Below are 22,105 nucleotides of genomic sequence, written 5' to 3' on the forward strand. Positions count from 1 at the left end.
AAGGAAAGATAAATAGAAACTGCAGCTAACTAGTGAAATGAGAACAATGGGCAGTAAAGTGTGGTGCTACCGTGAGGAAAGTAATCGAAGCCTTTGAAAGCCCTGGTCTTAAAATCTCAGCTGATCTCCTGCATTCAGCATTAGGGTCGATAAACTTCTCTTTGCGTAAAGCCACATTTGTTTTAAATTGAATACTTTTCATATGGCTCTCTGATTCCTTTTGTATCCTTTGTCCCTTACAACTCTCTATTTTAATTCCAGTTGGAAGCTGTGGCTTTGACTGGAGGAGCAGAGCTGATGGGCTGCAATGTCCCTCCCGGCCACCCCAGGCCAGCGGGCTCTCAGTGCTCCATGGCATACAGGGCCACCGAGAGGAAGCCTGAATGGTGTGCTGGCACTGCAGCCTGGCAAGCCACGGGCGCTCGGGAGAGCGTGGCTGGTCAAGGGGAGGTGTTACTCCCCTCCGGCTAGGGCTGGGCTGCTCAGGAGAGATGTTGAGATCTAGGGAGGTGGTGGCTACCTACGGCACGTGGGCTACAAGGAGAAGCTGTGGGAGCAGGCCTGGCCCAGTCTGACAAACAGGAGGATAGAGCGACATCCCACAGCAGCCAACTGCTGCTTGATTGGGGGCTGCAAGGAAGCCGCTTCTTGGTGGTGGCAAGCCATGTGTGACGCTGTAATGCTGGGCAGCAGCCACAAGTTGCTGTTTGGGAGGTTTGGGTTGGACATTAGAATCATAGAATAGAATCATAGAATCATTAAAGGTTGGAAGAGACCTCCAAGATCATCGAGTCCAACCATCAACCCAACAACACCATGCCCACTAAACCATGTCCCTAAGCGCCTCATCTACCCGCCTTTTAAATACTTCCAGGGATGGTGACTCAACCACTTCCCTGGGCAGCCTGGAGGGAACTGGGGTTGTTTAGCCTGGAGAAAAGGAGGCTGAGGGGAGACCTCATCGCTCTCTACAACTACCTGAAAGGAGGTTGTAGCGAGGTGGGTGTCGGTCTCTTCTCCCAAGTAACAAGTGATAGGACAAACAGAAATGGCCTCAAGTTGCGCCAGGGGAGGTTTAGACTGGATATGAGGAAAAATTTCTTCACCGAAAGGGTTATCAAGCATTGGAACAGGCTGCCCAGGGAAGTGATTAAGTGGCCATCCCTCAAGGTATTTAAAAGACGTGTAGATGTGGTGCTCAGGGACATGGTTTAGTGGTGGACTTGGCAGAGCTAGGTTAACGGTTGGACTTGATTTTAAAGGTCTTTTCCAATCTAAATTATTCTATGATTCTATGAGAAAAGCTTTCACCCTAGGCAGCTGGTGCAGCACTGGAGCAGGTCCACAGGGAGGCTGTGCCATCTCCATCGTGGGAGGTTTTGAAGACTGAGCTAGGGAAAACCAGGGCTGGCCTCACACAGTGTTGGAGATTGTTTGTCTTTGAGCCCGAGGTTGAGAAGAGTCCTCCAGGGGTCCCTTCCAACTTGGATTTTGCCCTCTTTCAGTTCTCCATGGTGGTGCTGTGAATGAAGGCCGTGTGGTGTGCCTACATGATCAGTGACTAATGGGCTTTTGAAATCTGTGTTGAGCAACTGCTCAGGAGAGCAAGAAAAAGAAACTGTGTGGGAGCAGGTGGGTTTTTTAATAGAGTGTGTGACTGAGAACGTTCCTTGAAAAGTGGTCAGGGATCCTCATGAAAGCAGCCAAATTTATTGTATAGCAAAAAGCATTTATTGTTTGTTAAACACTCAGGACCAGATCCACTGCTGTGATCCAGCTAGTATACACTGCTCTGGCAACACAAAGTATCTGTAAAAACAGCTTAACTGGCTGATTAATCTGGGTTTGTAGCTGCCTCATTTTGCTGGGGTGGTGAGGAGCAGCCAGAAGAGAGAAGCTGCCAAAGTCCATGTGTGTAAACTGATGATCCGTCTCTCTGTAGGCAAAATAAAAAGGCAAGGTTTACCATGCTGAGCTGCTGCCTAGTGTTTCAGTAGAAAAGCAGAGTTCCCTGGGAGCATGCAGTTCTCTACATATGTTATACACCTCATCAGCACTGAAACCTTGCATTTCTCACAGGGATTTCAAGAGAAGCTGTGCAAACAGCTTTGAGAGTTGCTATGATCCCTTCCAAAGGGTAATTTAGTAGAAGAACGTTTGTTGGGAGTGTGTAAGAAGATGCAACCTTGTCAGCAGATCCAGACCTGTGAGCAGTTTGGTTATAGAAGGTGTCACTGAGCAGAAATATTGGAAAAGGAACTGCTTTCGGTGTATATAGGGACATGCAGACATCAATACATACTTAAAGTAACATGTTTAAGGGCTGTCATGAATAAATATGAGCTCCTGCACTGGTGCTGGAAAGAGGATCTCACTATTGCTCTGACAGGGGGTACTTTGGTGCATTGTCTTTCGTTGTCTGTCTAGGTCTCTGGCAGCTGTTGCTGTCCCAGTCTTCTGTTCTCTTGACATTGCTGTGATTGCAAAGACTGGCTTAGCCAGTGAGTGAGAGGGTTTGAATACAGCGTGTAACCTCTGTGCTGGCAGGTTCACGCAACCTTGTGCTTGGTGGAATGGCATTGCTAGAAAAGACTGAGAGAGACCTGCTTTGAGTGCGAAATGTAAAAGATAAGAGGCAAAAATCGCTACAAGTGTGGGAGATCTCAGTCGTGGCTGGTGCTGCCAGCACCTTTCTTCCTGCTGTCTGCTCTGCTTGCACAGTAGCATGGTGCAGGTCATACACAATGGAGAATGCCACAAAAACTGGAGATGCCGTTCAGAGCAACCAAATTGGTTGCTTGAGTAATCCTTGCATCAGTGTCACTTCTTAAAAGAACACTGCCGACTTGCCAGCAAATGTAAAAATAAACGACTTGCATAAGGTACCTGTTACGGTGCTGGATGCTCAAGGGATCGTATAATGGGAGTTTGGGAAGTCAAGAGTTGAAGCATGTGCAGAACAGACCTGTTAAATATGAGGATGTCAGAGAGCAGAACCATTAGTGATGGGCTTAGGAGAAGAGAACCTGCTTTTAATGTGGATTGCTTTCTAAAAGAAAGTTTAAAAATAGTGAAATGGTTCTGTGCTTCATTTTACACTGACCTTTAGCACTTGCCAAAAAAATAATGTACTGGTGTGCCTAAACTAGGGAAAGGGGATTTAAAAAAAAAAAAAAAAAAGGAAAAGATTAAACAGGAAAGCTACAAGACATCCCCAGTTTCTGGCAGGAGTCCTTGTATTACGATATGTTTTCACTTTCGGTGTCTTGCATGAGTCTGTCTGAAGAGCCTGGGAAAAGACACTATTGAGTATTGTACATCCCGCTTGGAAAACTTGTTGTTACTGCAGTTGGGTTTTATAGCAAAATTAAAAAATGATAAAATTATGCCCTTTAGTCTGATGTTATTTAACAGATGTGCTTGCAACAGACATATGTGGGCTGCTATACATGTCACGTGCTTCATAATAACTGTGATGGGTTTTGCATTTGTGTGTGTTTGCTTATTTTTTAAAGAGAAAGACATGCCAAACAAACCTCTGAGAGTGCGTACCCAGTCTCCAGATGGCAAGTTATCTTTTCGGTGGAAACCACCTTATGGAGCAGGCTTCAGGGGTCCACGCAGCAGATCCCAAGGTTACCTCCGTGGGTATGGAGAGAGCAGCCGAAGGATGAGCTATGCTCCGCTGCTGCAAGAGCGACAAAACCAGGAAGCGAGAAAACTAGGTGAGTCAGATTTCCCTGATAGCATCTAGCTGAGCTAGCACACTTCTGTAATCCCTTGTGGCTGCTAGGTGATCACAGATCACGTGGTGTTGTGACCCATCAAAACGACTTCTTCCTATAAATGAAAATGCTTGCTATAATTGCATTCTGTAACGTTCTTAACAGAAAAATACGATGACCAGGGTAGAAAGCGTAGCAGAACTTGATGCTGTGTTAAAGAGACACCATGTGTGAGCTGCTCATATTAATAGCAGAGGAAAGGGCTGGGGAGAAGAGCCATAGCTCAGATTCTCCTTGCATGCGGTGGGGCTGCTCTGAAATCCATTGTTTCTTGTCCTCTTCTTACACTTTGTGTCCCTACATTATTTCAGGCCAGTGGAGAAAAAAAATTAATGTTTTAATTACATGTATCCATGCTTACCATTAAAACTGTTTCATGGGCTCCTTACTAGAGTGTTACACTCATGTGTCCATGTTCTCTCCAGTTCCTTCACGAGGTCCTGCTCACTAAGGGCTCCTGAGACAGTCAGGTTGGCCTCTTCTGTGCTCCCTGCCCTGCCGTGCTGTGATGGTTCGCACTCGTGCCTTAGATCACCTGCCCTTGATTTACAGTGTTTCCCATCTAACAGTATCAATGGGGTTTGCAACAGTTTTATTTCCCCAGAGGCTGAGCGTTTCCCTTTGTGCTATTTGTGTCACTTGCATGTGTCGTGGCTGAGCTGTCTCTGTCCTGCTGCCTGAGCTCCTCTCGCCCAAGCGGGCGCTAGGTCTGCACTCACGAGTCTTACTTTGCTCCTGTGCTGTTCGGGTGTGTTTGCTGGAGGTTAGGCTTCTTTGTCTCAAAATCTCTCCTGTAGGCTGGAAGCCTGTCCCATGGGTAGTCTGGTCTTGGGTTACAAAATGGGTAATGATTCCAAAATCACAACGTGGCTGCCAAAATTCCTGGCTTTGCAATGTAAATTTCCCCTTCTGCTCTGTGGGTTTTGTATTAAACGCACATCTTCATCTCCGTTTCTCCAAAGAGAGGGAACTCCTCAGTCACCTTTATCAGTTATTCCCCCTTTTCCTAACAGGAAACTCGTACTTATTTCTCACCCCTCTTCTAGTATTCACTTTTTCATCTTTCTATGCACTGCTTGCGCAGGGGACACTCTGGCATGTGTGCCGAGGTGACAGGGTCAAAACATGTACGTGTGGGAGATGCTCTCCTGTTTGTTTGATGCTCAGCACGTACCACTGCTCTGCAGGTTGAGAGCCTGTCCAGGCAGTACAGAAGTCAACGGAAGCCTTGTCACGGACTTAGTGGGAGTTCAGTAATGAACTTAATCTTGATGAGAAATACTGTGTAAAATGGTTTGGAGCATCTACTTCTTGTTTTTATTGCTTTTACACTATGCTTTTTTAAAGATGGAGACCAAGTGTTGTTTAAATAATCAAATTATCAGGAGAAGAACTCAATCCTAGAATATAGGACTCTTGTAATGGTCTTCTCATGTTAATAATTTGCTTTTCTGCTTCTAAAATACCAACTTTACTGTTCTTATTGCGTGCATATTGAACCCTCTGACATAAATGCTGTGACTCTAAATAAATTAACTTTCAAGTAAGCTTCTCCTTTTGTATCTCAGAAAAGAATAAAACAGAGTTCTGCCTGAAAAGACTAAATTTTTTTTTCAATGAAAAAGGTTACAGGAAAGCCTCTGTTTTTTCCCTGCATGTACAGCCTCTGAGTCAGTTCATGTGGTTTCGCTGCCATCAAGGAGCTCCCAAGGACGGAGCCAACCTGTCTATAGGTCATCTTTAACTAAAAGAAAAGTCACAGGTATGTTTCTTTCACATCTGCTGTCAATTCATGGAGACATTTGAACACAATGAGGTAGCTTTGTGATTTTTAGACTGCAAGTCTTTTGGTGCTGGAGCTGCTAGATTTTTCTCTGTGCGTTAAAGAGCTTGATGCTCTGATTCCTTCTCTAATTCAAGCAGGGTTAATAAAATGATACAACTCTGCAACATGGTTGGTTGGGTTTCTGTTGTTGGGTTTTTTGCTTTGTTTTCTTTTAATCTCCTCCTCTCTAGCTATTGGCAAATGTTATGCACTGCAATAACCACATGAGAAGACTTGATTACATCAAAGCCAGAACCTCCACAATGGTATGCCTTCTTGTCAGATTCCGTCCCCTTTTCTGAAGGGTTGATTCCCAGAAGCCTAAACCCAGTCAGCAAAAGTTTTCACTTTCTTTTGGAAAGAAGGCATTACATACCGCTGCCAAGGCTAAAAAGGATGAGCGAGATTCTGAGTCATCTCCCTGCCAGCGCCGCTTTCTCACCCTGTTGCATTGTCATGAGAATGCCCTGGGGGTGGCAGAGCGTTTCGGATATTTTGATGGTGATGGAGAACTCCTTTGTCAGAACTGGGAACCATGGTGCATTGAAATCCCACCTCACACCTTTTCTGGGGAGGTGATGCCATCCACTTCTCATGCTCACTTTCTCTCTTCAGGTGCTCCCATTGCAAAGCTTTGTGAATAGGTCCCCTAAGCCACTTGTGAGTAGTAGATGGGTCCTCTCAGCCACTATTCTGTAGTAGCTGTTTGGCTTGGAAAACCTGGAATTGTCTGCATTAAAAATCTGGTCGGAAGAAGTGAAATGTGCTTCCCTGCTGCCTGCCTTCTGTGGGGGCAGTGCTGGGTTTCGGTAGGTAACGTGCCACCCACTGAAGAGAAGGGCGATCTTTTCCTGGACTTCAGTCATACATGAGTAAGGTCCCTAGAGAATGAAATCATACTCCAGAGTTTACTGTCCCCTTTCCTTCCCTGAGACATCAATATTTTTCCAATGTTACTCTCTGTAAAACTTGGGCTGGACTGTTGCGCCTTGTGCATTCTGTGCCTCTGGGAGACTTGGGAATGGTCACCCTGACACTAATAGAAAGAGTAATAAATCTTTCATGGGGCAGTAGGTAGACTACAGTGGAAAAACTCTGATGGACAGATAGAAAAAGGAGCCTCATCAAAATTAAAAACCTCAAAGAAATCAAATTTGTTTCATTTAATATTAAAGTTTTGTAAATTATTTGCAAAAGATATTCTGGTATGTCAAAACAGCCCACTTCAATGATTTTATTTTTTTTCTTTTAATTTTTTTTTATTTTTGCCTTACATACCATAAAAAGTTTAAAAGCTGAATTCAAACAACCTGTTTGAAGCACTCAAAAATGTAAAATATGCAGGAATTCTCCCTTGTGAAGAATTTTTGACAGTTCCTGGTTTTATTGCCCTTCAAAATGAAACAAAATTTTAAAATCTCAAAATTTTTTGTAAGGCAAAATTTCTGCTCTCCAGGCAGCTCTAGCAGTGAATTTGCCAGAGACGACGAATGTCAGTATGTTAATAAGATATTTTCTGTAAGTAACAGTTTGGGTACTGATAGAATATTGAAGGACTGTAGAATATATTAGTACTCTGGTCTTGTAAGCAGACAACTAACAGAAGAAATGATGTTTCCATGGGGTACCGTCAGTCATCAATGTACTTGGTTTTCCGCTACCGCTGTATTTCTTACTCATCTGTGCTGTGTGTCTATTGTAACATCAGTTGAAGACAGTTACTGTTTTTTATGAGAACTCCAGTATTGTTATTGATATGCTATTTTGTTTTGCCATTTCAGAAGAGGAAGAGGTGGAGGTGGCACAAGACATAACTGTTCGAGTTATGTCCTCTCAGTCTGTGCTTGTTGCTTGGACAGACCCACTGTATGAAAAACAGAAGGTTGCAGCAAATAGGTAGTTAGCCCTGTGTTTTCTTTTCTGAATGCATAGTGAAGGTGAACTGCTGCCAGTGCACTACTGATTGCGTTTTCATTTATTTAATTACAGTCGGTTTTGGGAATAATTTAGCTTGGGGTGTAGGGATTTGCATATCTACCTGTGGCAGTGGCTGGTAGGGAATGCTTCAGAGCAGCTGTTAGAAACCTGACATGGGTGGATGTGGGGTGATGTACCCTTCTTGCCTCCCTGTACCCTGGTCTCTAGTATTTAGAGGTCTGTGTAAGTACTGGACTACAGGGGTTTAGATCCCTTCTGAATGTTGTCAGTACCAACCAGGGTATTCAAATTTTGGTATTGAATTTTTGGTATTCAAATGCTGGTATATCACCGTGGTCGACAAATCCCCATGCATGCATGGGGAAAGAAGGGGCGGGGACGGGGCATAGGACAGGGCACAGACTGCAGAGAGACAGAGGTGAGATGTTGAGCTGGATTGTCAGAACAGACTACAGCTTCAAGATGACCATGCTGCAGGTGAAGGAAGCATCGCTCTGCAACGGGAAAGACACCCCTCAGCACCCCCTGCATCTGCTGACCCTCCAGAAACACGGTGCAGCTGAGGCTGAGCAGGTCGGGGTCTCCCGTGAGTGGGAGAGCTTGGCTCGCAGCAGCATGCCACAGCAGTTGGAGACCAAAATAAACAGAGAAACGGGCTGGAAACTACCAAAGGTCTGAAAGCACTGGATTGTGTTGCTCAGCCTGGGAACAGCAAAGGGCTGTGCAACCTGGGGCTGAAACACCCCGAGCGGCACAGCAGGAGAAGTGGTAATTTTAGTGTTCTCAGTTTTGTTGTGGAAGCGGTTATCTGGGCAGACGCATGGGAACCGAGGCGCCAGCACTGCTCTGGGAGCGAGGGGCTTTCAGCTGTCCGGCCACACTCGCAGCCGTGGGGCGGTGGGATGGTGGCGTAGAGCCCCCTGGGATGCCTGACTTGGTTCGGAAAGCCCTGCGGCTTCCCCCCAGGGCAGGAGGTGGTTTGAGTAAGAGACTGGAAAGAGCGGTCCATCCCTTGGAGCAAAGGCAGTCAGACTCCGTTAGAGGAAGGCAGATGCTTAAAAGATGCTGACACTTGGTGCTGCTGGTGGTGGTACTTTGCATTTTGGTAGTTTTCCCAGTAAGCCCCAGCAGGCTAGCTGAGGAGAAAGCAGCCCTGTCTCTCTCTGATTCTGCTAATGCTAGGTTTTGACAGGTGAATTTTTATTTTTGTGTGTTTCTAATCCCAGGCAATACAGTGTTCGCTATCGGGAAAAGGGGGAATCAGCAAGGTGGGATTACAAGCAGGTGTCCAACCGGCGCGTGCTGGTGGAGAATCTGCTGCCAGACACCATGTACGAGTTTGCCGTCCAAATCTTGGAGGGAGAAAAGGAGGGCAAATGGAGTGTGTCTGTTTACCAACGGACCCCAGAGGCAGGTATGCATTCAAAAGGTCCTTGGGGTGACGCACGTCTTAGGGTTTAAGCTGTGAAATAGGGCTGACTTGAGGGAAAGCCAGAATAAGTGGTCGCCTGGGGCAGCAGAGGGTTGGGAACACGGGAAAAGCTTCAGTCCTGCTGCCTGCATCTCTGCAGCAGTGCCCTGGAGAGCACACCAGGACTGCTCTTGTGGCATGATGAGAACAGGGAGAGGTGGTTTGGGTATTTCTGGGGGACGGGTCCGCAGCTTGGACCCCTGCAGCTGGGTGTGCCCCTTCCTTTGGGAGGAGCAGCCTGGCTGCTGTCCCTCTCTGTGGGCAGCAAATTTAAATCCTGCCTCCACCACGGAGAAGCCGTGGGGCCCCTTTGGTACAGGGAAGTGGTCCATAACAACCAAATTACCACATCGTTCCGGCTAAGTGACAGTAGCAGTCTTGTGCAGTCAGCCTGCTCCTAAAAGCATGGAATAAAATTTCATGACAGGAGTCTGATACAGAGATGTAATACAGGCACGCATGGACCTGAGCCACATGTGCGCTTCACATTTATCTTTGAAATGGCTGTATAGGAATTTCTGCTATGAGAAGGAGCAAAAGGTGTATGCTGTGTAGGTCAATTTTTCTTACTTTCCTCTTCTGTGTATGGCTGTTTCACAGCTCCTGCCAGCGCACCTGAAAATTTGGATGTTTGGCCACTAAAGGGGAAACCAACCTCTGTAGCAGCATCCTGGGATGCTCTCCCAGAGAGTGAGGGAAAAGTCAAAGGTAAGTCATCACCGTTGGTTTTTAACACCCTCAAGGAGCTGGTCTTCTCGAAGCCAGACTGCCGCTCCGCAGCAAGCTGGAACTGCTGACTGTGCCAGGATTTTTTCACTTGTTAATGGCTTATACCCAAGCAAGATTTTCTTGTTTCCAGCCCAGCGTCTCCTCACCGCTGCTGGGAAGCCATCATCACCACGTGCCTGGGATGTCACAGAGCTTCCCGGGGTGTCACGCGTGCAAGCTTACCTCTTCTTCCATTAATAAGCAGGTCGAAATGGAGCTCAAGAAGGAAGTTTCCCAAAGGATTTGTAACAGTTAGGTGAAGAAGGAAAGTTGGGTAGTTGCCAAGAAAGTGAGTTGGGTTTATGTTGTGATTTTTTTCTAGTTTATTGCGGAAGGAAAGCCTCAGCTTAAGAAGCAAGCACAAATAGTGATTTCAACAGATATCACGCATAATCCTTGTGTACTATAGTGTCATTGTACATGGTCATAAAGCTAATTTATCAGTGGCTATTTACTTGCATAGGGGTTAAAAAAAAAAGCTTTCTGGGATTTTTTTTTTTGCCTTTTTCCCTCTGAAAATGAACAGGCTGATTTTTTGGCCGCTCCCGTTCTCCAATGGTTGACGGGATTGTGTTCTCGAGTTACACAAGTTTCTGGAGGTGCCTTATCAGCCCTGTAGCATCTCAGGATTTAAAAAACCTTTGGCCTGGAGGGAAGTGTACTGTGTCTGCATACAAGACCTACTTTATGTGTTCTTCAGGGCAGTGGTGGAATTCATTCCTCTTTGAAGTCAGTAGGAGTCTTGCCAGTTACTTCAATGGAGCTGCAATTGTGTCCAAGAATGATTATTTCTTAAAGTAGGGTTATGCAGGGACATTATCTGAAATTTCAAATCTGCTCCTAATTTTGAGCAGCCTGTAGCCCTTTGTCCATTTTTGTCTGCTGATCTTTAGATGATTCATCCAAGGCAATCATTTTAAAGATACCTGATATTCAAGGGCTGAACATTTATATGTGTCTAGTATATCACTGTCTTTCTTGAGTATGAAGTGTTACAGGAGAGGTCTTATTTTTAAACTAAATAAATTACAAAAATTATATTTATACTGGCTAAATGAAATCACTGAATTAGCACTTCATAGTCATTTTGATAGCACATGGTAATCAGGAATTTTTGCCTTTTGGTTCTTTTGTTTTTCAACCCTGTCCTGTTATATATTTATACCACATATTAAAGTAATGGGGGAAAATGCCCTCCAGTAGCCATCTGAGAGTTACCAGAAGTTACACCAGTGCCTCTTCAATTAAAGCAACTCTGTATCTTAAGTATCTTAAAACAAAACAAAAAACCAATCCAAAGCTTATCATGCCTTCTAATACATTGATTTTTTTTTTCAACTGAACATTAAATGCATTTGCATATTGATGATTTTTTTTTCTTGATTTTGACGACATGGCTTATTTCTTAACACAATGAATATGGGCTCGTTTTCAGAAAAAAATAAGTTTCCTGGTTTTAAAGGTGGTGTTATGTTCTAGAGTTTTCCCATCATGGCACTGTGACTCCTCAAGTATTATTGTGTTTATTTGTGTAGAGAGAGAAAACTGGCAGCCCTTGGAATTTATTTTCAAAACCCTGTTTTGGTCCGATACCCATGCCTCTTACAGAGGATTGAAAAGAAAGGGAAGCCTGCACATGGCTGAGATCTTACCTGCACTGCTTGGGAGTGTAACGGGAAGACTCCTCTTCGTGTCTACAATTATTCCTATAGGGGTGAATTTTCTGTCAATACAGAAAGCTAATACAGAGCATAGGTACCACAGTAATCCTAAACCAAAAGGTGGGAGCAGGGTGAGTTTCTTAAGTGGCAACAAGACCTTGCTTTGCTCTGTCTGCAGTGGTGTCTGGCCCTGGCTATAGTTAAGCACAGTGTGTCAGATTTTGATTTTGTTGGACAGGCGTGCTATTGCTACCATTTGGCAATATGCAGTGCTGTTATTTCCTGGTAGAAGTGTCTTTTCTGAATAAGAACCTCAATCATCCAGGCATAAATTTTACCTACCGGCCTGTAGATTACAGCTAAAACCCCTCTAAGCAAAGACTCAGCTGGGAACACTTATACTTGACTGCAGTAATATTGTTTCCAAGATTAAAGTAAGTGCTTTGGTGTTTTCATGGGGATGACCCTCAGGCTCGAGCACTGCTGAGGAATGAGTATACAGCCTTTGGAGCTGGTAGAGTTTCACCACAGTGGACTGGCAGAGCTGCTTTTGCATGACTAGGGTCTTAAAGTACAGTGCAGTTATAGCTGTGTCAAGGCTCTGTTGGAAATGTAGGATACAAAAGTAATTAATAGTAATGAATAATGTCACCTGATTTTAGTACTGATGTTCTGAATGATAATTATGTGAATACACCATTTTGTTCTTCTTCCAAATAATTTCTGTGGGAAAGAAATTTTTTTAACATGCTTATTTGCTGTGGACATAGCTACAGTCAGCAACATAATTGTGTGTTGTCCACCATTGTGAGCAAGTTATGTTTTGGAAGAATATTCTCTGGATCGTGTGTTGTTGATTGCAAATATCTTGGTAGCTAATCAGTAAGTTCAAAATTTCTCTTTCTCTTGGGAAGTGTAAAATCTGCTTGTGGTTCGTCAGCCGTAACAACACGGGTATTCTGATTGTAGCAATCCGCACTACCTAACATTAGCACAGTCTTTCAGACTAGATTTCCACAAGTAGTAGGACAGTGTGTATTCTCCTGGCAATGTTCATACATGTTTTCTGCCTCCAGTGCATTTTATCTTTGTAGGTTTCCTCTGTTATTTCTGATTTAGGGCAGTTAACTTTTTCAGAGGACTCATTTTTTTCCCTTTATTAGTTGGTGTCCAGAAACAAAAAAAAAGTCTCCCAGTGCAGCACACCAAACTGCACAGTAGTTGGTGCTGTAACTTTCTTATGTCCCCACACCTTCTCTGGAAGTATGCATGGCTGTCATCTGGCTCCTCTTGGTGACACTTCACTCTGATGGGCATTGTTGCTTACGTATTTTTACAAAGGTATAGCTAACATATTCTGTCTCAGTCATTAGGTCATTGATGTGATTTGGTTTTGTCTGTTAAGATGAACAAATGTTCAGCTTACCTACATATATATATGTATATATCTCTCTCATGTCTTTATACTTTATACTCCAGCTGGGAACTTGGCGTGCATTGCTAGTGTATTAATTTTAGTAATGCACGTTCTAATTCATCCTACCCATACAGTCTGTCCGCTGGAAACAGGACTGTTTTCAGTTTCCTCCTTCCAACCGTCTGCCAAATCATTTCAGAATACATTCTTTCATACGCCCCGGCTCTCAAGCCATTTGGAGCAAAGTCCATCACCTACTCTGGAGCTACAACATCAGCCATAATAGATGGTCTACAGGCTGGGGAGCGCTATATTTTCAAAATTCGTGCAGCAAACAGGAGGGGACCAGGTCCTCAGTCTAAAGCCTTCAGTGTCGCCATCCCAGCAGGTGAGTACCAAGCCATACACCGATTGCGTAGTCCACCCATTCTTGCCTTGCTCCCAGTTATGTTAATTCTTACTGACTTAGCTTCCTCTGCACTCCATCTAACCCATGGGATTTTACTTCCTTAATACTGTTTCTGTTAGCTCTTTTCATCACTATATTGTCCAAGGAGATGCTTGTAGATAAGCGGTTGTCACTCTGCAGCATGTAAAAGGACATTTTATGGACATTTTAACATATATAATATAATATAATATATGCATATAAGAAATAAATATATAATAAATTAATATAATAAATGCATACCGTACTCTATTTCCTGCATGAAAACTATGTGCTCTTGTTATCCAAAGGTCAAAGAATACAATGCTTTGGGTCTTTGTTGACTATTCCTGACAACTCCCACTCTTGAAAGTCAGTTAGAGTGGCATACTCAAATACTACTCCTTGTGTTTGCTTCTTGCCAAAAAGATGCGGTTGTGGGGAGAGAACATTTGCTGAGTTATCTAAAAATGTGGGCCACAGCCTCAGATGGGATGATGCAGCACCATGCCATCAACATGACTAAGCTCTGCTGAAGATTCGGTTCCACTGATAGGATATTGCAGTCCCTGCCTTTAGATATTTGATTTTAATTGCTCTAAGTTTTACCCAAGCTACAACAATTCCACACAGATACCTTCCTACAAACCAAAACTTACTCAGCCAGACTCCATGGACTGGTTAATACAGAAATAATCACTGTCTCATATTCTCATAAGTTGTTTTGTTCTTGCTACCTGGCTGGTTTCTTCTCTTGGTCAGTTTTTTGTGCTTCTATTGTTGTGAATAAACACTTTTTTTCCCCCCCAGCTGCTCATGAGGATCCAGTTGCTCAGCAACAAACAAATCTTGAAGATAATTCAGAGGCTAAAAAAACTGGGAATGCTGGCTCATCTCCTTCTCAAACTTCTGTTTCTTCAAAAGTCCAGCCATCGCTTTCCTCTAAGCAGTCATCTGTTCGTTCACCTAATGTTAGTGATAAAAAGAGTCTTCTTTCTGAATATAAAAATAAAATCTTGACTCGAGGGGTCCTAAGTAAATCTCAGTTACCTTCTAGAAAGACAGGAGAGCTGGAACCTGATCTCCAATCCACTGAGGTGACAGATGATCACGATTCATCCCAAGAAGCTCCAACGATGCCACCAAAAGCCCAGGATCAGAGGAGGAATGTTAGACTCTTGTCCCCTAGTCGGACAGTCCACCCTGTCCTTGCCTCAGGGAGGACCTCTGTTCGAACCCACACGTCAGAGGTGTCACGGCAGACAAGCACAGAGAAGCGTGAGCCACCAGCACTGTTACCATCACCAGCACAACACTCTTTTGCCTCATCTGTTACTAAACACACAGATAATGAAACAAAGCAACTGAGGCAAAGCAACACTAATGTGCCTTCTAAAACCTCTTCCCATCCTCTGCCTGCCAAAAATAATGATCTTGCGGGTAATGTGAAAGGAAAGCCAGACCCCATGCTGGTGAAAGTGTCTTCTAAAACTTCAGAGCCTAGTCGCCTGGCTTTGCCATCAAATCGGCAGTCTGCTGTCTCTCATGAGGTTGTCCCAAGCCATCCCAGTAGGTCTGGCTCTCTAGGTCAGTCACATCATCCCTCTTCCAAATCAGCAGATTCCCGTGCTCATGATAGGCATAATGAGTTTGACACTGAAGAAGCAGAGGACAGAGCAGGACAGCCCAGTTCTACGTCACAGCAAACAAGGCTTCCGTCAGGCTCCAGTTCTCGCACGTGGAAGGATTCAAAATTAGCTGCGGTGGCAGTCTCATCGAGGTCTGCTGTTTCTGGGCACACTTCACCTCACTCTCGCTCCTCCACCAGTGCCAAGGATGTTGACAGGAATTATAGGGAGGACTCACAAGATGCAAACCCCTTATTTCCTCCTCTACCCTCTTCCAGGCAGTCTTCTTCAGCAATCTATTCCAAGAGAAAAAATCCTCAGGTCGATTCTGATTCTCACCTCAGAGAGACACATGGTGAAAAGTCACCCCGCTCTGACTCAGAAGAACAACAAAGTCGAGCGGCTGCTCCAGAAAAGCATTCTCTTCTGCAGTCTTCTCTTTCCAAACATAAGCCTGAAGAGCAGGACAGTCGAGAGGTAAAAGAAATGCTTGCTCGATCAAAACCAAGTGTATCTTTGCCTAAAAAGATGTTCCCCTCTCATCTTCCATTGGAGAAGACCTCCCACTCAGAGCCTCCACAGAGGGCGCAAACCAGTCCTTCCTTACTGCATTCAAGGGGCCGGCGCCTCCCGTCTCACGTCTCATCCCAGAGTAACGAAGAATTGCAGGTAGATGATGATGAGGATGTAGCAGAAGGCAGTGACAGAGCAAGCAGCCACTCTGTGTTTCCTAAAGAGGTGTCCTCTTCTAGGGGATTACCTACATCTTTCTCTCAGGGAAGCTCAAGTTCATCTTTATCAAAGCAACAGCAGCCAGGTTCTCAGATACCTTCCTACAAACCGAAACTTGCTCAGCTAGACTCCAGTTCTGCCAGTGATACAGCAAAAGACAACCAGTATAATCCAAGGCTGTCATCCACTTCTTTGAGAAAAGCTCGTCCTTCATTACCTACTCGCTCAAGGGTCGCTACAAGAACAGTGTCCCAAACAGAGAAAAAATATGGCCTGTTGCCCTCAAAAATGTCCAAAGCTGAACTTCCTCGAAACGTTCATTCCTCCTCTTCATCTAAATCTCGTCAGTCAGTTTCTAATGAAGAGGAAGATTATTACAGTGAGTATGATCAGAAAGAAATAGAAGAGAAGCCCACATCTTTGCCGGCAAAATGGTCCCCTTCTGTTTCTAGAGGTAACAAAAACACATATGATGACACTACTAGCAATAAAAGGAAATCTATGGACACTCTCCTACCTCACAAAGTAAGCTCTGAAGAGGAAGAGAAGGAAAAAACTCCAACATTAAAAATATCTTCTCCCGAATCACCAGGAAGCTCTGCCATAACATCACGGATTACTCAGTCCTTTAACAAGCATACCCCATCTAAACCAAGCTTTGTCTGGCCACGTTCTTCTGCATCTACCACCACACACACTGTTTCTCCAACAGTTTCTTCTTCCACTTTGTCCCCTCGCCAGCGACTATTGAACTCCAGGCTACGGAGCCTTTCCCAACGGCAATTTGTTAGACCTCCTTATAGACAAGGTATCTTGTCTTTGTTGTAGTAATCTCACTGAATTGCGTTTTTCCTAAGATCAGCAGTTAGATGAAAAGTCCTCCATCAGAATGTAGGTTCAGTTATTTAGTGTAATGTATTACTTTTTATTTTGGTGGTTCTCAGGGAGCCCAGTTCTTGAGGACATTGCCTAATCAGTGTAATGCGGTGCCCCAGACGTTTGGTCCAGTGGTCTGATCTGCACAGGATCCCATGATCCACAGAGGAGATGATGGAGTTAGGTACTAAATCGGAAAAAGGGCTATGTTCCTTATTGAGCAATGACTTCACTGAATACTCACTGAAAGCACATTTTTACTCAGAATATGACAACCTCTCAGGTATATTGCTCATCATATGGATTATTAAAAGGCTTTTGTAGATCATATAGTGCTACCTTGCCCAAGCCTAGGCAGTAAGGTGTTTCCTCATGCTGTGCTGGCATTCTATGTTTTCTTTAATTAATTTTTAAGCCACTTTCCTCTTTTTTCTAAGTGACAGCTCAGGGTTGCACATTCCTGTTGAGGACTGCTCACATCACAGTCAGGCCCTCTAATACCTTTATGGCTGTGATTTACCCCAAATGTTAGAGGCTTGCTTTCTGGCAGAATATCTGCTGATCCTGGGTAGTGGAACAAAGGGTCCACTACACGTCAAGGTGTGTCATCTATTGATTCCCCATGTCACCTATGGAGAATCCCAGACAGTCTCAGTGACTTTTCTAGGTAGAGATATGTTTTTTCCCTCCAATGCATGGACATCCAAAATAGTGTTGAGTGACCTGATTGTTTTAGTAAATACCTTCTATGCTATATGTAGATAACAATATTTTGTTTAATGTGGCCTCACTGTTATACAGTGAGGACCATGCAGCTGGGCTGTTGTATTTGCTATGCTTTAGTCAGACTCAATGTTCTGTAGAGGTCCACCAGCTTGCAGAGCTTTAAGATGGGAGTGGAACTTAAATAATACCACGGAGGATGAGATGCATGGCATGAAAGAATAACAGATTTCTCTGTGGAGGTTGTATACCAGCTTACTGCTAGCCATGCAATTGGGAAGTTAATAGCTGAGGAGTGTTCAGTTAATACTTTTTTTTTCCAGTTAATATATGTATATATTTTCATATATATTTTTCTGGAGGCAAGTCTTTGAGCTAGGATGTGAAAATTGCTGCCCTTTCTGAGTTGGGGCACCTGCAGCTCAGTGCCACTGCTTCTCCACTTCTGAGCTGACTGTGCCTCTGTGTAGCAGTGTTTCTTCAGCTAGAGAAGGAGAGTCCTTCCTTTTACAGGTTAAAAAAAAAGGAGGCAATTCCCATCCCCTCTCCTTTCGATTCATCACTACAGCTTTGTATAAGGATAGGATTGAACAAGTGGTTGTGTTTAATAATGGTTTCTTCCCTCACCCCACTCCTCAAATGTTTACGAAGATCACAAACATTTTAATGGTTGTAGTGCCATCTAGAAATGTTGCCCTGCTTTCTTAAAAAAACAGGAGGGAATAAAGAGACCTAATAAACATGGTAGAAACAAAACATGAGTGTTTAACCTCTTCAGAAGAAACCATTTCAGATGCTTGTGTCAACTGTGGGGATCTGACAGTGTCACAACAGTTGCTCCAAGCAGAAATGAAATGCCTGGTTTAGCGAGTGTGGTGAGGGCTCTTTCTGCTCTCATTTATGTCCAGATCGGTCAGACAATGCATTTCTTTGCATTTTAAAATGTGTTTGGTAGGTTGCACAGCTTTCTTCAGAATAGTGCGTTTTCTTCTCTGTTTCAGGTTACAATGGCAGACCTAATCTTACAACGAAAAATGGAAATGGAAAAATAATACCTGGTAATAATGGAAAACCAAGTGGACAGAGAGTAATCAATGGCCCTCAAGGAACAAAGTGGGTAGGGTGACCTTCTCTCCAAATTCAAGATGCTTTGGCCTTTTATTGTATGTACATTTTCATTAAGAAAAGAAAGGAGAACAGTGCCCTCAGTCAGCGAAGCTGTAAAGTGAGGTTTTGCTTGGTGATCTAGTTTCCACTGTTCCGTTGAAATCTAATGACAAATTCTGCGTTTCATTATTTGAACATTTTAAATGTCTGATTTAAAGCCTGATGGCTTGAGTTTTCAACTATAGCATTACTCCCATAAATTTAGTGAAACATTTTTTCCTCAAAGTCAGTGGGACTTATGCTCCCCAGTGAGTCAGGGCTTGTCTGCTGTGCAGTGTGAGTGGGGACTGCCCAAGATGGCTGCTGTGAAAGACATGTTCAGCAATGCTTCTCCCAGACTCACGCTCCAGAGGGAAGCTCATGAGCAAGGGTATCGAAATGTAAAGTTACTCCATAAGTGTCACAATGCTTTAAATGCACATACGTAGGTATCTTTAACCATTTTGCCATTTGTACAGACATGTTTCCAGCGGTATTTTCAGAAGAGCTCAGATACCATTGATAGGAAAGCCCCACTAGGTGCCTACATGCCCAGACCTTGTCTTTTAAAATCCTTTCCAGTGAGTTTATAACCAGCTAACGCAGGGAAGGAACTGGTGTTTCCTGCGTGTTTGCCCAAGTGCTGAGCAGGAGGAGACTGTGACCAGCCTCCCTGGCGTCAGTAGAGCTGCTCACACACGGCATGACACATAAAGACGTTTGTTTTATGGCCACTCCAATCTTACCGTTTGCATTAGAGGAACATGAAAAGGTGCATCAGGTATGTCACATTCAAGGGAGGCATTTTGAAAAGCATGCCCAAAGCCCTTTAAATAGACTCCAGAAAGTGGGCTAGAAAGGTCCTTGGGAGGCCATGGGCTGTCTCTCTCTACCCCATGAGAGGAGGGCTTTGCTGCAAGCAGGACGAACACCTTGTAAAGCAAGAGGATCTGTGTCAACATCTGGGGCCTGGAGGGCTTCAGAGACTGATCTCATGATCTACTGTCCCTCCTGCTACAGTCTTTTCCCCAGCACCAAATGTAAGTCTGTCTTGCCCACCTGGAACTGCTGCTCACATCCTCTTCTCCGTTTCCTCCCAGTACTTAACACCTTTTGCATTTTTGTGTTCTGTGGCTCAGTGTCTGTTACCTCAGGTTAAAACAGCATACAGTTCAGCTATTTTGGATTGAAATAGCAACTAGGACTGGATTTTAATTGCAGTTACCTCTTGAATTCAATCCAAGCTCTCAGACAGATTTGTTTTATGAGACGGAGGCTTTTCTTCAGTCTCCTACCCCAATTAAAATCTTAGCTACTTTGTTTTCACTGCCGTTTCAATCTAAATTAACTAGTTTAATTTTTCTTTTTTTTTTTTTGATTAGTGGACATACTTTTAAATCCCATCTTCAAAAGGTCTCAGGGTCATACTCAAATCAGTATTACAGGAATCCACCTTAGGTTGCGCAGCCCAAGAAAATCAAGGGAGTTGCTCCTTTGCACGTGAGAGTTACAGTAGGCGATATGAATATGCAATATGAAATTGCAATTGTGCAACTCTGGAGCCCAGCTCCTGGGGATTTGCTTTCTTCAGCAGTGATTTTTCAGTGATTACTATACAATCAGTGACTCACTTTTAAAAATCTGTGGGTGTTGTAGCTATTCCTGAACATCACACTTAGCATCTGAATTTCCCCAGGATTTCTGTCGCTGTGAAATTTCATTTCACCTCCTCTTGTGTTATCTAAACTTGAGTCCATCTATTGCTTTTAGATTGTAGATCTTGACCGAGGGCTAGTGTTAAATGTTGAAGGAAAATACCTCCAAGATTCCCAAGGCAACCCTCTCCGAGTGAAATTAGGAGGGGATGGACGTACAATTGTTGGTAAGTGACAGCTTCCTTCTTACAGAAAAAAATCTACAGTTTTTGTGCACATGGTACAAGTCTTTCAGCTGTTGAATGCTTCAGGCATCCCCAGATCCCATGCAAGCCATTTGGAGTTACTTGTACCTCAGGTCTCCCTCAGGTAGTCAGCACATTGCAGGACCTGGGGAGGCTTTGGGGCATCCTGTGGGGCTCGAGAGTATGAGGCAGCAAGAATCACCCAAGTCCATCTCACTTGTATCAGCATTAGAAAGCACTGCAGAACTGAGCCAGAATAAGGATTGATGTTTGTTTTCTATCTTTGTATACATAGAAATAATAATTCCTCACCACTAGCACTCTACCAGCCATATGTATGTGATTATTTTATTTTTTCTTCTGAAACTGACCACAAATAGTAAAAAAACCTGTGTGTGATCTGTGAAAACACAGCTGTTTGCATATCAGTCCACCTGTATAGATCTCTTGAATGCAAATTCAGTGCCTGCTATTAAACTGGTTACTATGAATATTTGCAATATCCAGAATTTGGCACAAAAGTTTATCTGTAGTGGCAGCATCTCACCAGCTCATCCCAGTTTTTCCTTGCACATGTTTGACATTAGGGAGCAGAATATGGATTCTTCATACTTTTCATCAACAGCTATGTGACTGACAGATTAAATGCAGGCACTGTCTGCACGTTGTGATTCTGAAGTGAAACCTCCCTGCAGTCTTCCCAAGAAGTGTTTATCAAACAGCTGATAAAAGTGAACACCACTGTGGTTTATCCGAGGTTCTGCTGACCATGGCTCTTTCCTAGATAACAACCTTCTTCTCTGTCAGCTTAGTTATAGGGGGCTGTAATCACACTCTCAGTGCTCTTGTGGTATCTATCTACTGTTGATAAATACCACGCTATAAGCCTGAAATGGATTAATGGTGGGATTTTTTGGTTTTATCTCTCTCCTAGATGAAAAGGGTGCCCCAATGGTGAGTCCTGATGGATTACCTTTGTTTGGACATGGCAGATTTAGTAAACCTGTAGCGAGTGCACAAGATAAACCAATAATAAGCCTTGGAGGGAAACCTCTGATTGGTCTTGAAATGATTAAGAAAACAACCACTCCCTCAACTACTACTACAACAATACCCCCAACAACTACAACAACAACTACTACAACCACTACAACAACTGTTGCTACAACTACCACCACCACTCCTGAACCAACCACCACTGAACCACCCACTGAGAAACCACCCCCAACCTGTCCTCCAGGCACCTATGGAGAGTATGATGATGAGGGCAACTTGCTGTTGGGGTTTGATGGCCTGCCAGAGTGCAATGCAGAAGGTAACTTCCTTTTGTGCTGTTTGAACTTCTTTGGTTGTGCTGTTTGTACAGCGCAGTTACACAAATGTAAAGTGGGAAGGAATCTGCCTCTGAAGATTTTGGTCCATGTGATAAGGTAGGAGCTGAGATTAGAGCAGCTGAAGAAGGCTTTGGGTGTTAAATGATTTTTCACTGGAAAACGTCACCTTTCCCCAAAGCTGAAGTTTTTTGTGGAAATACGTCGATTTCAGCAAAATTCTTACCTTGTATTGGATCCAGTCTTGTCACATATACTCACGCACGTGAGCACAAGTATAGGCAGTAGTTTTGTGGTCAAAGCACTCACATACAAGGAAGTCCTCACTCCAGTTCAGGCCAGGGAAGGACCTGAAGGCACTATACATTTTGTCTATTTTGTGTTCATTTGTCACAATAAATTCTAAAAAGCCTCTCTTTTGAGCCATGGTGGAACCAGCTTTTGCAAAATGAGATTCTTGTTCTTTTGCCAGCCCTC

At 43.8% G+C, this 22,105-nt stretch overlaps 1 protein-coding gene across 1 annotated transcript in view; it reads left to right on the top strand.

Moving 5' to 3' along the window:
* FNDC1 (fibronectin type III domain containing 1) overlaps positions 1-22,105 on the top strand; it is a 90,764-nt gene that overhangs the window by 40,091 nt on the left and 28,568 nt on the right. The window contains exons 2-12 of the mRNA XM_009325608.1: positions 2,428-2,501; positions 3,516-3,725; positions 5,449-5,547; positions 7,392-7,506; positions 8,775-8,962; positions 9,620-9,727; positions 13,065-13,253; positions 14,103-16,460; positions 18,253-18,368; positions 20,168-20,279; positions 21,232-21,612. Coding sequence (XP_009323883.1) covers positions 2,428-2,501; positions 3,516-3,725; positions 5,449-5,547; positions 7,392-7,506; positions 8,775-8,962; positions 9,620-9,727; positions 13,065-13,253; positions 14,103-16,460; positions 18,253-18,368; positions 20,168-20,279; positions 21,232-21,612 — 3,950 coding nt within the window. The remainder of the gene's footprint in view (positions 1-2,427; positions 2,502-3,515; positions 3,726-5,448; positions 5,548-7,391; positions 7,507-8,774; positions 8,963-9,619; positions 9,728-13,064; positions 13,254-14,102; positions 16,461-18,252; positions 18,369-20,167; positions 20,280-21,231; positions 21,613-22,105) is intronic.

This window comes from Pygoscelis adeliae, unplaced genomic scaffold (assembly GCF_000699105.1).
Source record: "Pygoscelis adeliae isolate BGI_AS28 unplaced genomic scaffold, ASM69910v1 Scaffold300, whole genome shotgun sequence".
Lineage (NCBI taxonomy): Eukaryota > Metazoa > Chordata > Aves > Sphenisciformes > Spheniscidae > Pygoscelis > Pygoscelis adeliae.